The sequence below is a fragment of the Micropterus salmoides genome, unplaced genomic scaffold (genome assembly GCF_014851395.1).
Source record: "Micropterus salmoides isolate LMB-PRFRI ecotype aquatic unplaced genomic scaffold, ASM1485139v1 Ms_hic_scaffold_15, whole genome shotgun sequence".
NCBI lineage: Eukaryota > Metazoa > Chordata > Actinopteri > Centrarchiformes > Centrarchidae > Micropterus > Micropterus salmoides.
In genome coordinates, this window is record NW_024040596.1 from 28,662,496 (window position 1) to 28,678,550 (window position 16,055).

General features: G+C 40.8%; 1 protein-coding gene across 1 annotated transcript; it reads left to right on the plus strand.

The window, feature by feature from the left end:
- Positions 1-9,350: 9,350 nt before the first annotated feature.
- Positions 9,351-10,688, plus strand: LOC119903966 (trace amine-associated receptor 13c-like). Its single transcript, XM_038720304.1, has 2 exons — positions 9,351-9,523; positions 9,872-10,688. The coding sequence occupies exons 1-2, from the start codon at positions 9,351-9,353 to the stop codon at positions 10,686-10,688; spliced, it is 990 nt and encodes a 329-aa protein (XP_038576232.1).
- Positions 10,689-16,055: the final 5,367 nt, after the last annotated feature.

Consider the following 16,055-nt stretch of genomic DNA (forward strand, 5'->3'; position numbering starts at 1 on the left):
TTGATATGCAGGCAGGGATGAGTTGATTGCTGGCAGGTGTGGCAGGCAGAGGAGGTGGCTGACCAGGTACAGGTGCGGGTTGTTGGCTGGGCTCAGGAGTAGAGGAGAGAGAGAGGGAGAGTACACGCAAGGGAGGAGACACAGGGAGGCAGGCAGAGTACAGAAAAACACCAGGGGAAAACAGAATCACAAGCAAATAAACAGGACACTCACCGTCAGCCGGGCTGCCACCACAACATCAATGAAGAGTCCATATCTCAACTAAAACCTCCTCTTCTGGATCCCAGCCAGCAAACGATTAAAGTACTCAGTTTCAATACAAAAATTGGCCTATGAAAATAAAACCAAGCGATGCCTCTTGCATCTAATAGACAAGCTGGCAAGCAGCGCACCGGCAGTCACTCAGTATTGGATCTCTTCCACTGCTGCCACAGCTGGAGCCAATGAACATTACAATATGCTTTTTAATTGTAAAACATTTACTTATTCAAAGTACAAAGAGACACCTGTGTTCATGTGAAGAGTGATGGAGGGTTAAAGACCACAGAAGGTACCTGCAGGATGGTACAACAAGCACAGATCAATTAAGTGAGCTGAGATTGAAAGGGATTTGGTTTATGACCCAATGCCTAATAACATTTTCTAGAAATAGTTGTTGAGGCATGTCATATCATTTCACACACACCAAAGTCCATTGGATTCATTCACTTGGGATTCTTGTCTGAAGAAAATCTTACAACATTTCATATTGTGATATTAGTTATTTTACGCTATACATAAAAATCGTCGCATTCAAAAAAGTGTTGAATCTTCTTTCCTTCTGGTGTTAACATCCATCCCAGTCAGTGTGTTGAAGTGATCACAGAAATCTTTTCATGTGAAGAAACAGCCTGTTCTTTGAGTTTTTCATTGCTGTGTGGGGGTTGGTGATGGCATAGCTCTTACAAGCATATGTGACAGCAAGCAACAGTGGCTTCTAGTAGGGTTCAAGCATTAATCTCGGATCGAGTCCATAATCGTTCTCACCATAGCTAAATGCTATCTCTCTCTGTCACAGAGCGACCGGAGCACCGGCATATCTCTCATTGCTCTGGTGACGAGTCCGACTATGTTTTGAACAATTAGCGGTGGGGTGGGGGTTACGGTAGGTTGTTGTCTTAAAAGTTGCATGCACACTGCTCAGAAAGAATTTTTCTGATTGCACGTAGGCTTATCTGTTTGTAAAGGCACATCTGAGAACCCGGTGTGGGCGGAGATAATGAGCAGAGTGCAGCGCATACAGACAAGAAAGTGTCACACACCTTTTCTGTCTGATTAAACTGCACACTTTTTTGTGGTTATGTAATCGCACGTGATGACATCGCAATTGTGATTGCAATTAGATTAATCGCGCAGCCCTAATATTATTTATATGATGTTACTATATTAATTATAATTTCATATAAAAGTATATTGTATATAGCTATAGCTTACCACTATTATAATATTATTCCAGTTACAGCTGTTTCATTTTGGGGTTGTTGTTTGTGCAAGAAAAATGCTCTACATAGTAGTAAGTATTTAACTTTTATTTTAAGCAGGCTACTAAGTCGTCAGTAATCATGCCGGTTTATGCAGAACAATGAGTTCAACATTTGAAAAGTTTGCTGTAGCCCATCAAACCTTTTTTAAATGTCCCGCTCCATCCAGATCTGTTCACCATCCATATGGTAGTTATCATGTTGGATATGATGTGAATATTTCTGAGTGAGAATGACTGTGGTGCAGTTGAAACAAAGAAATGTAGTTTAAAAGTGAGTTTAATATTAGCTGCATATAGTCATGTTTTTGGACATAATTTCATTAAATACGATGAGTGAGATGTTATTAATGTAAAATAGACCTCTAAAAACCTTACTGTCAATTTGAACCTAGACACAGGTCCCAGGAGTCCCGCACACTACCGACTGAGCTAAACATGCACACGAGTATCCAAGCATTTCAAATAATTTTACTATGTTCTGGCCCGCCATGTAACAGCTTGAAATAAATCTGGCCCGAAGCCAGACTTATTTGCTGACCCCTGCCATATATGTTCCACAAGACACAATGACCAGGGCCCTGTTTCAAAAAACAGGCTTTACAAACTCTGAGCTTAACCCTGAACTCTAAATTGATTGAGCCTGAGGTGGGAAAGGTTTTCGGTTTCAAAACAGCTGATCAGAATTAGTTCAGTCAACTGAACTGAGTATGTTGAGACTGATAGAAGCTCGTGCACAGTAATTAAAAAAAGCCATCATCAATAGAGCTCCGATACTCACCATGGCAAAGGGTAAATAAAGCCTCCATTTTAATTGGGCGGAGCTATAAATATGAAGGCTGCTGACGCGGACCGTGATAGGCTATTTATGTACGCAGGAGTGGAGGAAAGATCAATAGGCTACATTAATATTATTACATTTTATTTAGCGTTGCACATTCATCATTTACCACACTGGGATTTCCTTAATGAATGATAAAGTACTGGAATTCTCCTATAGCCCATTACATTCATTTTAAATAGGCGTCAGCGTTTTGTTGAAAGGAAACCTCCTCCCGAAGAGGTTAAGTTCACAGTGTAAGTTGCCGGGGTTACTGATCTAGGGTTTATCTGATCTCGGTCTCTGAAACGGAAAACCTAGAGTTTCCCTCATCTCAGGCTTAACTTACTCAGAGTTTGCAGAAAACTCACTTTCTGAAACAGGGCCCAGATATGAGAGACAGTGCAAGGCCACCACAACACTACAGTCAACACACCACATGCTAACTTGAAAGTAAAAGAGAGAGTGGCACTGGTAATGGGCCTTGTAAACCTCATAAGCAAAGACAGTAAAAACAACTTCTCAACACCTCTTGTAACCACAAGAGATGTTGAGAAGTTGTTTTTACTGAGGCACTATATTCCCTATCAATTTATTTAGTTTTTATGTTATTTTGGGTGGCCTTTTGTTGCCTTTATTTTTAGATAGTAGCAGCTGTAAGTTAACTTACACAGATGGGGGGGGGGCAAGCAGCAAAGAGCCACGGGCTGGAATCACTGCATCCATTTGAGCTGGTCTAATATTAACGTTACATCTCACGTAATGTTTATATGGCTTTTTGTTTCCAATGCATGTGTGACTGCAAGCACAAGTCGGCAAACCACAACCGAACCCAGATTTACCCTGGTTTCTGTGCATTTTGACATGGTGATAAAATCTACAACGTCACAGCGTTTATGCAGATAAATGATATTGTTTGCATAACTTTAAATCCAACAGCCAGAAAAGACTCCAGAAGAAGGCACAGACGTCGCAAAAAGTTATGTTCCACCAACAGACAACAAACTGAAAAAAAAATGAACAAGAGATGGACTTAAATCACGACGAGTCAGCCTCTAACATTAGACGCAAAGAGGTTTAAAGTTAATAGACGTTAACGTACCGTGTAACGTTAGCTTGCGGCAGAGAAGCATAACGTTATTAACGGTAACATTAAACGTTAATAGACGTTACCGTCTACCTAGCGAAAGAGGAACATAACGTTATCAATGGTAACGTTAAACATTAACGTCAACCTTATAACGTTAACATTACAAGAGGATGAAATGACCAAATAACCAAACGTTAACCATACCAATGTAACCTTAAACGTTACATTGTTAACTTCACGTTAACATTAATAACCTTTACATTTTATGACAGTGGGAATAGCAAGTTAACTAGAAAATGTGAAATGTTTACATATAACAGTGTAAATATTATAGCTTACTTATGTTTTTGTTGTTTTTTTCTCCTTTGTCCTTTTACCGCCATTTCCAACAAAAATATATCCCCTCCCATTGGTCATTTATATATATATATATCGTGTATATATATATCAAGTATATATAGACAGTATTTTACTGCACCTATTACAGTAAAATACTGTTCAAAATACAACAATCAGTTACAGTGTGACGTCAACACCGGGTGACGTGTCAACCACAGTCACACCGGCTGTGGTGCGTTCAAGGCCTGGTCGGCCTTTTCCAACTCCGGCCGTGGTGCGTTCTAAGACACCACAGGCTTTTCAATTGCAGCCCTTGGAAAAAGTCTAAGCCTTATTATTTATTTAAACAAAAAAAAAGAAGGGTGACAGATGCTGATGCACACCACCAGACCTCCTCCCTCCATTATGTGTCCAGCATGCATTTATTTGTGTTCCATGTGCTGCTTGTGTACACACTGAAAATACTGTGAATGTTCAACTGATTAAATACAGTACATTCCTAAAGACCATTCTCCTGCCCCCCGAACCCCCTCCATCTTCGGCTCGGTGCGGAACGCACTTCAGTCTCCACAAAACTGCACGTTCACCAATGCTAAGCTAATGATCCGACTTACGGCCCACTCTGCTCTCCTTGCTAAGCTCGAGAGAGACAGTGGGAGGGCCCGGGTCTTTGCTGCGCTAGTCAAACCACTGGGACAGAAGCCCATGTCCCACGTCGCTCTCCTGGTGACATCTGAGCGAGACGGTAGTAGGACCTGGGCTTCCTCCTTGTTAGCCGGCTGTCCGGCCCACGCAACGGGTCGCCTACATCGCCTGGCAGCCAAATGAAGGGCTGCTGCCATGACAGTGACACAATGCAGCAATGCGAGCCAACTCTGTGTTCCCCGTGCACTCACGTCTCTTCCAGCGGTGCGGCCCGTGGCACTTTATTACAGTGAACAGTGGCTCATTCTCCCAGCAGCAACTCGCTGCAGTGGAGTGGAGGATGCCCTGTCCTGACTCGGCTTCACTCGGCAGCTGTGTTGATATTGACTGCTCCACTGACGACGCGCTCACGGTGACACGTTGAGCCATCATTGGAGCAGCGAGCTGTGGTGCGTTCAAGGACACCACAGATCAACAGACCGTGGGGTATTCAAGGACACCACAGAGCATCAAGCTGTGTTGCGTTCAAAGATACCAAGGAGCAACTGGCCCTGTTGCGTTCAGGGACACTATAGCCCGTTTGACGTTGCCCCCCCCCCCCCCCCTTGGGCTTTAACTTCCATTTATGGAAAGTTAGGAGGTGGAGAGTGCCGAAGATGCGTTGTTCACATGTAAACATTTTCGTGTAGAATGGCGACGCCGCTGCAAGCTGACAAGCCGGGTGGGCAGCATTCTGCGACGAGGCTACTCTCTTCAGTTCTGCTGCATACCACCAGTTTTCCTGGACATGATGGAAGCCAGTCTATCCTCTCAAGAGTAAGTGGACTTCCTGGCCGCCAAGATCAGCAACTTCTACTGAAGCAGGCTGTCTTGGGGTATCTCTGTGCATGACATGCACATGCTGGAGTCAGTGCAGCCCGGCAAACTGGTTTACCGCCATCGACCTGAAAGACGCCTATTTCATGTTGAGGTGACACAGTAACAGGGAATTTCTAGGCTTCTCCTCTCAGGGGGTAGCGTACAAATACATTAGGCTCCCTGTCAACTACTCGCTAGCCCCCCATACACTCAGCAGATGCATCGCACTGCAATCGTTGCACGAGAAGGGCATGAGGGTTCCTTTCTACTCACGACCTCATGGTCATGGAGAGATTTAATCCTTTAGTGATCTCCACACAGCCCAGTTGATTTTGCAACTCAAAAGCCTGGGGTTACGATCAGTTGGGAAGAGATCATCCCCCAGGCGCTGCAGCGAGCGGAGTATCTGAGGATTGTGTTCAACTGCAACACTCCAAGAGCATCTTTGTGCGCGTCGCTTGGTGGTCCACAGGCCGCAGCTGCGGCAGCGCTGTCAGTGTATGGTGCTGTTGGGCCTCAGGGCAGTAGTCCATCAGGTGGTCCCTCTGGGCTTGCTGCACATGCGATGGCTACAGTGTTGGTTTGCCAGCCTGCATCTGGACCTCAAGAGGCAAAGGTGATGCATTTGTTTTTAGCTTTTTACCATTGCTTTTAATTAAATATTTACACGGTGAGAAATGAGTAGGTAATTGAGTGAAAAGATAATGAGAGTGAGATTGAACAGAGTGAAGGAAGTGGTCTTAAATCTCGCGCCTGAGTGATTTGCAGGAACCTCTGTCCACCTGTAAACGCGCAAGTGGGTCCAGAGTACAACTGGATCAAAGTGGCCTGCGGACAAACATGTCCTGGTTTCTCTGTAGTGTTTGAGTGGACCCAAAGATTGCTATGGACCCGAGTACAGACTAGCTAGAGAGAGTAGATTAAGTGTACTTCTCTGTTTTTTCTTTTCAAAATAATTGTAACTCAAATGTTTGCTCAACCCTTCAGCCTGTTTTTATTTTCCATTTAACTCTTTCAAAACTGATTGTACACTGCACTGTAACTTTTATTATATTTTAATGTGTATCTTTTCAATTTCCGCACACTGGCTAAGCCATAGCAGATGCGTTTGATGCTATGTTTCAGGCGTGGGGCATTCCGAAAAGCTCTGTTCACGTTGTGCTTCGGGACAATGCCAAAAACATGATCAAGGCTATGAGTGATGCTGGTCTCCATAGCCTGCCATGTGCCGCTCACACCATCCAACTGGTTGTCAACGAGGGCCTTTTAGCTCAGTGAACTGTTGCTGATGCGTTAGCAGTCGGACGTAGAATAGTTGGACATTTTCAACATTCTGCCTTAGCCTACTCCAGCCTAGAAGACATTCATATGCAGATCAACATGCCAAGACGTGCAGACCTGGTGGAATAGCACATACTATATGGTGCAATCGCTCATCAAGCAGAAGTGGGTTGTAGTAATATTTGGGTCAGAATATGAACTCCCAGACAATCTCACTGGTCACCAGTGGGCGCTTTTACAATAGACTTTATCTGTTCTTGCTCCGTTTGAGGAGTTAACCCGAAAAGTGACCTCCTGTGATGCTTTGGCTTCAGATGTGATCCCTGCGGTCCCTGTGCTGCAGAAACTTTTGACCAAAGAAACAGACGAGGACCATGGCATCAAAACAATGAAGGGAACCTTATTTGCAGCCGTCAAGAGACACTTCACTGACAAAAACACTGCCACAGAGGCCAAAGAGATGGTGATGCAGGAGATGCAGAAGGTGTCTGGAGGAGAGGCAGACAAGCAGGAAGATCTGGGGGAACCACCTGCAAGAAAGATACGCAGGGCCCAGTTCAGCTGCACTCTGGACAGTGTGTTTGATGAGATAGAAGATGCGCAAGCATTGACATCACTCAGCACTGCACCTGTGGGTGCTGCCATTCAGAGACGTACCTTGGAGAGAACACAACTTCTCAGGAAGACAAACCACATCCGTATAGGAGTGTTAACAAAGTGAGGTTTCCCAAATGTCACGCAGATACCTTTCAGCACCATGCAGTAGTGTGGAAAGTGAAAAGCTATTTAGCTCAGTGTCACATATTGTGGATGTCCATCTATCCATCCATCCATCGTCAACCGCTTATCCTGCGTACAGGGTCGCGGGGGGCTGGAGCCAATCCCAGCGTATCGCAGCATATTGTGGATGTACCAAATATTAAGTTCTGCTTTTCTGATGTATCAAATACTTATGTCATGCAATAAAATGCAAATTAATTATTTAAAAATCATACAATGTGATTTTCTGGATTTCTGTTTTAGATTCCGTCTCTCACAGTTGAAGGGTACCTATGATAAAAATTACAGACCTCTTCATGCTTTGTAAGTAGGAAAACCTGCAAATCAGCAGTGTATCAAATACTTGTTCTCCCCACTGTACAGTGTCCTTTGATTTGTTCTTCGACAGTTTGTATGTTTAGTTGTTCTAAATTTATATGAAATGGGTAGCAGACAATGCCAGGTTTTTTCAGGAAAAGTTGAATGTTAAAAGGACAGCAACAGTAGAAAGAAGTATTTTTTTTTAGGTGAGAACAAAACATGCAAATAAAACTATCAAATTGTAAGAACAGTAATAGTACTATTAAGTACTCATATCGGTACTCCATATTGGCAAGTACCCAGAAGTAAGTACTTGGTCTGAATAAAAAGTGGTATCGGTGCATCCCTATAAACTAGACAACAGACAAAATTGAGTAATCCTCTGCCTCCTCAGCCCTATGAGCCTTCAATGGACCAGTTCATTAGGTTTCTTCTTGGCATTTTCATGGGATTCTCTAGAAGAAATCATGATCCCCATGGATCTTGACACCATCTACTTTCTTTGTTGCGTAGCTTGTTTGCCTCTCAGCTGTGCTTTTGTGTACCATCTGGTGGCCACATTCTGGTACCAAGTGTCACTTTCTTTCAACTAACTATTGGCTATACTGTCGGTCCAACTTTACCAAAACATTAATCAATCAGTTATTGCTTATAACCCATCATTCTTTGTTCACGACACTTTTTCACATAGCTGGATGACTTCCACACTCATACCTGGTAATCATTGCCCAAAACCTGGGTTCTTCTTATCTTCTCTCTTCAGGTATGCAACCACATTAAAAAACACTCACAAAGAGATGAAATCATGTCATTGTTTGGAGCAAAGACTCATCATGACGTGAGAGTTTAAACCTTAAAACATATTAAAACTAATAATGTATAATATAATGTATAATGGTGCTTCAAAAAGTGAGATACCAAAAATACACAACAGGTGCTCCCCAGAGCGTTACAAACAGACGCCAAGGGGTCTTGACGATGCGTCCATATGTAACAACTTGGGAGTGAGAACAGATTAGCAGGCCGCCCACCTGTGTTTTCCTGTGTGTAAAGATCTTTCTTGGGGAACTAGAGTTACATCCATGTAACTACTACCTTTGTTGTTTAATGGTGGTTGACAAAAAAGAAAGGGTGCAAAGCTGCATTCACAGGCTGATCTGGAGTGTGTACTGACTAATATTCAATACCAAAAATATGGTTCTGTCTTTTTTTTCCTTACATAGTACAAAAACTACATCCATTTCTTGGGGAGGCTGTTGGGGTGTTATGGCCTGCATGGCAAGTCCTGCACAAGAGTCGCATTTGTGTGGATTTATTATTTATTACTAGTTTGAGTGACTTATTAGACACCAAAACACATGAGTTTCTAATATTATGAAAAGATTTTATAACTCAGTGTAAAGCTATCACACCAACAAATTTTCAAATGTTTGGCTCAAAGATTGCCAAATAAACTAAATATAATTACTGCGTTGACATTACTTTATACTCCACCAGTAATGTGCGCTTGTGGGATTTGATTTGCCAACACAGTGTGACAATATAACAAAATTTGAGAGAGAGAGAGAAGCAGGGTTGCATATAAAATTATGGAAATTACAATGTGAGGTCAGAGTGAGGAAGAAAAAACACTGACAGAAAGAGGAGGGGAGGAATCAAGAGAATGTGAGAGAGGTAAGTCAGTTGCCAGAGCTCCAGCTATCGGCAGATCTCTGCAGATGGAGGTTGAAGATGGAGCGGAGCTCTGCTTTCCACAACTCCTAAACAGTTCCTGCAGGAAGCCCACATCTCCTTGTTCTGAAGTTGTGCTCCTTCACATTGTGCTGTTCTCCATCTCTCTGCTCACTGTGGCTCTCAACCTGCTTGTCATCATCTCAGTCTCCCACTTCAGGTATAGATTAGCATCTCAGCTTCTCTCTACATTTTCTGTAATTTAAAAATGTGAACAGTTACTGTAGATTTAGAACTGAATAATGTTGACACTATAATTCTCCTCTGCTCTGTTTTTGAACAAAAAATGTGAAATGTCTGACTTAACACCAGAGACTGCGGTTCATGTCCTGTCTCTCACCCATCATCAACATTGATTTTTATCCACCGTGACCTCAACCAAGTGCTTATAATTGTCTGTATTTAACCATGTGGTAACAATAAATGTTTTTTCTTTTAATAGCTGTTTGGTTGTTGTCATTTAGATATGAGAACTTGTTGGTTTAATGATACTTTTCTTCTGCTCCAGGCAGCTCCACACTTCCACCAACATCCTCCTCGTCTCTCTGGCTGTCTCAGACTTTCTCGTGGGCCTCCTGCTGATGCCGGGAGAAATACTCAGAAAAACAGCCTGCTGGTTTCTTGGTGACCTCATGTGTTCACTGTATAATTATGTGTCCTTCATCATTACCTCTTCCTCAGTAGGAGACATGGTGCTCATCTCACTCGACCGATATGTTGCTATTTGTGACCCTCTGCATTATACCACCAGAATCACTGAGGGAAGAGTTAAACTCTGTGTTTGTCTGTGTTGGTTCTGTTCTGTTTTATACAGCAGTCTCTTTGTAAAAAATGACCTGACTCAACCAGGCAGGTATAATTCCTGCTACGGAGAGTGTGTGATTGTAGTTGACCAAATCGCAGGAGCAGTTGACCTTGTTATGACCTTTATTGTTCCAGTTTCTCTCATCATAGTTCTGTATATGAGAGTGTTTGTAGTGGCTGTGTCTCAGGCTCGTGCCATGCGCTCTCACATCACAGCTGTCACACTCCAACGTTCAGTGACTCTAACAACAAAGAAATCTGAGCTGAAAGCAGCCAGGACTCTTGGTGTTCTTGTAGTTGTGTTCCTAATATGTTTCTGTCCATATTACTGTGTGTCTCTTGCAGGGGACAGCTTGCTCAATGCTTCTTCTGGATCGTTTGTGCTCTATTTGTTCTATTTTAACTCATGTCTAAATCCTGTGATTTATGCCATGTTCTACCCCTGGTTTAGAAAATCAGTTAAACTCATTGTTACTCTGCAGATACTGCAACCTGGCTCCTGTGCAACCAAAATGTTATAGAGACTGAAATGAGATCTGCTCTACGAAAGGTTTTCTATGAATTCATTTTATGTAGATGGAAAGTGAAATTATTTTCTTCTCTCTATGTACAGTATGGAAAACTTCTGTTAAGGATTATAGTTAATGGCTCATTTCTGAAAAATATATATTATTAGACAATGGATAGCAGTTTTACTAGATAGAAACTGAAAACTAAACAATGGGATTATATTTCCTATATCAACACAGATGTGACAGGGGAGATAAATCAAGCCTGTAAATAGAACAGCATTCATGTACAAAATGAATTTTAGATTCACTTGCCAATTATCAATCCTTTGTTCTATGGACGCATTTCATTTTGTATTTAAACTGTTATTTACATACACATCTGTAAAGTCAAATGAATCAGTCACAACATTTATGATAGCAGATTTTATGATTTATTCTGACGCTCGTTCGTAACACTCATGAAAACAGTGACGAAGATGAATATGATAATACAAGAAAAATTAAGGAAAGGAGGGAGAGAGAAGAGAGAATATACAGCATTATGCTGGTCTCAATGTGGAAGACGTTTCAGATCCTTAACTTAAGTTAAAGTAGGCTTTCAGTATTACAAGATAGTTAAAAAAAATACTCTAATTCAAACATCATGTATTTTAAGTTTTACTTGTAAATTACAGAAGTATTATTTAAAATAAGAAAATATATTTTAAAAATATCAGATGTAGTCCCCTCATTCTGCAGAATGGCCCCTTTCAAAGTGATACAGTAGTGATAGTTAGAGACTGCTTTATGAAAATGTGGTCTTAAACATTCTTTGGCTCTGTGTAAATACATTGCCCATATATATTTGTAGACAGATTAATTTCATGTTTCAACAGGAAACATGAGATTGAATATGCTGGAGACAAAATGTACATCATTACATTCATGTGGGGGGATCATTCTTAAATTGTCAGTTTTTCATGAAATACTTTGACTTGCCAGCAGATGGAGCTGTTGGCTTATTTTTTACACGATTTAAATGAAGTAAAGCAGTTGAGCTTTATCAAGGATGAGTTTGTGGGAAACAGTTACACACATCCCAGGAGTTATTACTTTTACATTAAAGTAGGTATGAATACCGTTTCTAGCTGCTTTAAATAATCATCACAGCTGCAGTGATTTTTCCTCTCTGTCTCTAGAGGTCTCTGTGTCCCTCTCTGCACATATCACTCTTAACATAACCACTTGTTTCCCGGAAGGCCTGTTTTCTCTGTCAATTCTGAGACAGGGTGTCTCCTGTCTGACTGCGTCAACTGGACTTGGAGGCACACACCCCGCTCTGCCGAACATTTACATCAAGTCTGAACAAGTTGGAAGAAACCGTGACAGTTACAACATTAAAGGACTAAATCAAACACTTTGTGAGTCTGCTGAAACATGGTAACCAATAGTGTTAGGGTTTGTTGTCTTGTCGTTTGAGCCATGGGTTCCAATAGACTTAATATATTACACAGAAAACGTTTGCATATTAGTTGAGACTATCTTCTTAAAGTGTATGCATATATTAAATGTATTTGCTTTCCACATTGATTATTTTCTCAAGTTATATATACTCAAATTTTATCATATGAAATGGGAACCTTTAGTGAAGTAAAATCAACTAAAAGATGCAGTTCCAGGACTTTTGTTTGGGATAAATAGTTTTGAAAAAATATTCCTTTGAAAGCCAATTTTATTAGTTATCTAAGATTCATGACTACTGACAGTCAAACTTCAAGTCAGAAACTTCAGTCAAGCAAGAATGATTAGACTTGATTGTTGCAAAGATGTGAGAGTAAAATTTATTGCAGTTGGTAAAATGTCTGCTTTATTTGATAGTCACAGTGGTGTCAGACAGGATAGACAGCAGAGAGAGAGAGGCAGTGACATGCAGCAAAGGATTCGAACCCTGGCCGCTGTGGTAAGGCCTCGGCAGCTGGTAAAATTTGAATTTATATATGAAGCCTGTGGTTTTAATTAATGAGTTCTTTACTGACTTGCTTGGTTAAAAAACGGTTAAATAAAATAAAAGTTAAAAAGACACTTGTCTTCAAGTGTCGGTATTTGACTCCTTTGGATGAGACTGGGCCAGCAATAACGTGAAATGCTTTATTAATATTATAATTAAATATTATAAATATTATATTAAACATTGACTCACTATGGGATCTACACCAGAGGTTCCCAACTTTTTCTGCACTGTGGACAATTTTCATTTTAGCAATTTAGTGGTGAACCAGCCATTAGCTGGGGTCAAAACAGGATATTGTTGTTGGGCCTGACAGGGAGTGATAAGGAAAAGTGCAGCACAGACTGTGCCGAGTTACATAACAGCCGGTAAAGTAATAAAGTTATTCATCGTTTTTTTTGCTGAATCATATTGTATATTGTTTGCTCACAGAGGCTGGCAACCTCTGATCTACATCAAACACTAATTCTGAGGTACATCCTTCAATAACTTATAACACTGTGTACACACACACACACACACACACACACACCTACCTCTGGCCTGTGTGGTTGTGATTAACTCGACATGTCTGGAGCTGCTGCTGCACATTCCTCCGTTTGCCTGCGTGACGCCTGCTGCCAACCAGAGCATCCAGCTGTTTAACAGCCAGGAGGCTCAGCAGGCCGAGCAGAGCTGCTGCAGAACAGCTCAGGGTCACGGTGAAGCTGGATAGAAACTTTCCTTTTCTAGTTAGAAAACTGTGCTACTTAGATGAAAACCAAAATGTTTTCAAAAAGTTCCAGAAACACTTGTAAAATGTATGCGTCCCCTCAGGCTAAATCACAAGTAAGTGCTGTAGTACACAGACATTTCACATATTTTACTACATGCCCAGTTCCTTTCTCTCATGTTATTCTCGTAAAGCTTTTGCTTTGACAATAAAGTCACAGAAATATACTAAAATATAGTTTAATGAAGTCAAACATAAAATCACTTTGGCAGATAGTTTAAACATGCACTAATCTTCAAAATTCTTTTGTCTGCTGCTACAGAAAATGTTTTCACAGGGTCTCCATTATTTGATTCAATCACAGATGGTAACCACATGCACAGTAATTATTTCCTGTTGTTGTTTGTATTCTGGGTTAGATTTTTTTATGTTTAGTTTGTTCTTACACAGACAAGCTCAAGACATGTCAAGATTTGGCATCCATTCTCAGATTATTGAGGTCTTTCACCAGCAGCACATCAAAGCAGTTTTAAGTTTTAGCTTCACAAGAAGACTTTCGGCAGCTGCGACAGATTAACTAGCAGCCCCATAATCCAAATTTATAACATATTGAAATTAACTAAGGCAACAATCTGCTACACTACAGCACACTTTTGAAAATGTAAAGAAACATGAAGGACATGTGTGCAAAAAAGAAGTTTGGTTTTTATCAGAGAAGTAAGCTAAAGTTGTTATTTATATGAAAAACTATATTTCAATAAAAAATGTTTCTGTTCTCCTAAATCGAATTTGAAGTTGGTAAAATTTGTAGTAGATTTGTAGTTCTCCATCCACTCGTCCTGTTGATCTTCTGAAATCAGTTTTTATTTGGGGTGTGTGTAGAAACACAAGCAGGTCGACATGACACAAACAGACTCCATAATGCAGAGACTCATGGGTAATATGTCATCACCACCTGCTGCCCTTTGGAACAAACCCTGCTTTTATTCAGCTACCACATAACCCACTGGATTACAAAGCTGTTTGTCATGAATTCCAGGTGTGTGTCACACCTACTCAATGTACAAGGTCACAATCTGGCTAATTTGGCATCTTAAGGGTGGAGTATGCGATTCTGAAGAAATCCAACACCATGATATGGAGCACACAACACAGCAAGAAATGTAACTTATGTTAGCTAAATAGTAGATTAGGAAATTTAACTTAAAAGAGGTGTAGCGGATTAGAATCCCATACCACACCTTTAAAGATGCGATATATCCAAGTTGAACAAGTGTATAAAGTAGTATTAGAAAAGCATATGATGTCCCTCAGGCAATGTGTTGGTACAGGGGCACAGGAAGTTGGCACAAACTCTTCAAGTTGCAGTGTAGAATGATTGAATCTCTTTTTTTTTTCAAATTTAAAGGTTGCATTAGTCGACTGGTTTTAGCCACAAGGAGGCAGAAAATACTCAACCTGACAGATAAAGTAATTTCCGACACATTGTGCCCTGTAAAGTTTGGCCTATTTATACATTCAGCAGACACAAAGCAACATTATCCTTATTGAAGTCGTATGTGTTCACCTGCAAGTCTAATATTCCCTCTTAACTCTGTTTTTGGTCTTCTGAGAAAAATATCAGTATGGTCCACTTTCTTCATCACCTGCTGGAGATACAGAGACTAAATCTGACAGTAAATGTGTTTTAAAAACAAAACAACACGCCAATATGTTTGACAAAAATAAATTAAAACTCTTTAAGTAGTACAGCAATAAAGAAGTACATCTTTAAAACGTGGGGATTTATTTCTGTTTGTTTAAAAATGTCAAAGCTATGTTCCCAGGGCTCTAAGCTCCCTTTCCCCAGTGGTGGAAATGGGGTGAAACACCGAGACTTTGTGGGAGTAAAAGCGTTGTTTTGCACTGTTTTTAGCTGTTTTGCGCTGTTTCTAAAACGTGTTCATGCAAGTGCAACAATTTTTTAAAAAGCACTTTTTGTTATAAAAAAACCCAAATTGTTATTGATAACAATTGATAAACATATTGATAAAGAACTGATAAGAGTAGTAGTTGAGATAAAATCCTACAATACCCCTAAATGAGTTTAATACTCAAATGGGGAGGGGGGGACACACACTCAAACAACCACCTATCATAATCAATACAATAACCAACCAAATAATTTATAACCAATAAAAAATTCCAAACAACAAAAAAATATAATTGACTTTATTACTGTCAGACTCTCACACAGGAAATCAAAATGATCAAGAAATAGAAATTTCTTCCTCCAAACCTCTTTTCAGATAACCTTAGTCATCACCCTACCCCACCCTGTCCTCACTGCTCCTTACCTCCTGTAACAACTACAAGACCAAACATGTTTGTGAACTCAGCACTTCATTTTCATTTCAGGAGGAGAGACGAGGGAGGTGTGACAATGTGTCAGACTGAAGGTTTGGCTGAGGATCAGCGTGTTTTATTCATGCCAAGGGGTGTCTGCAACACACACACACACACACACACACACACACACACACACACACACACACACACACACACACACACACACACACACACACACACACACACACACACACACACACACACACACAACCTCACCCTTTAAATGAGAGCTGGCATTCCTCTGAGGGAGGCCGTCTCTGACCTTGTCTACCTCTGCAAGGACAAAGTC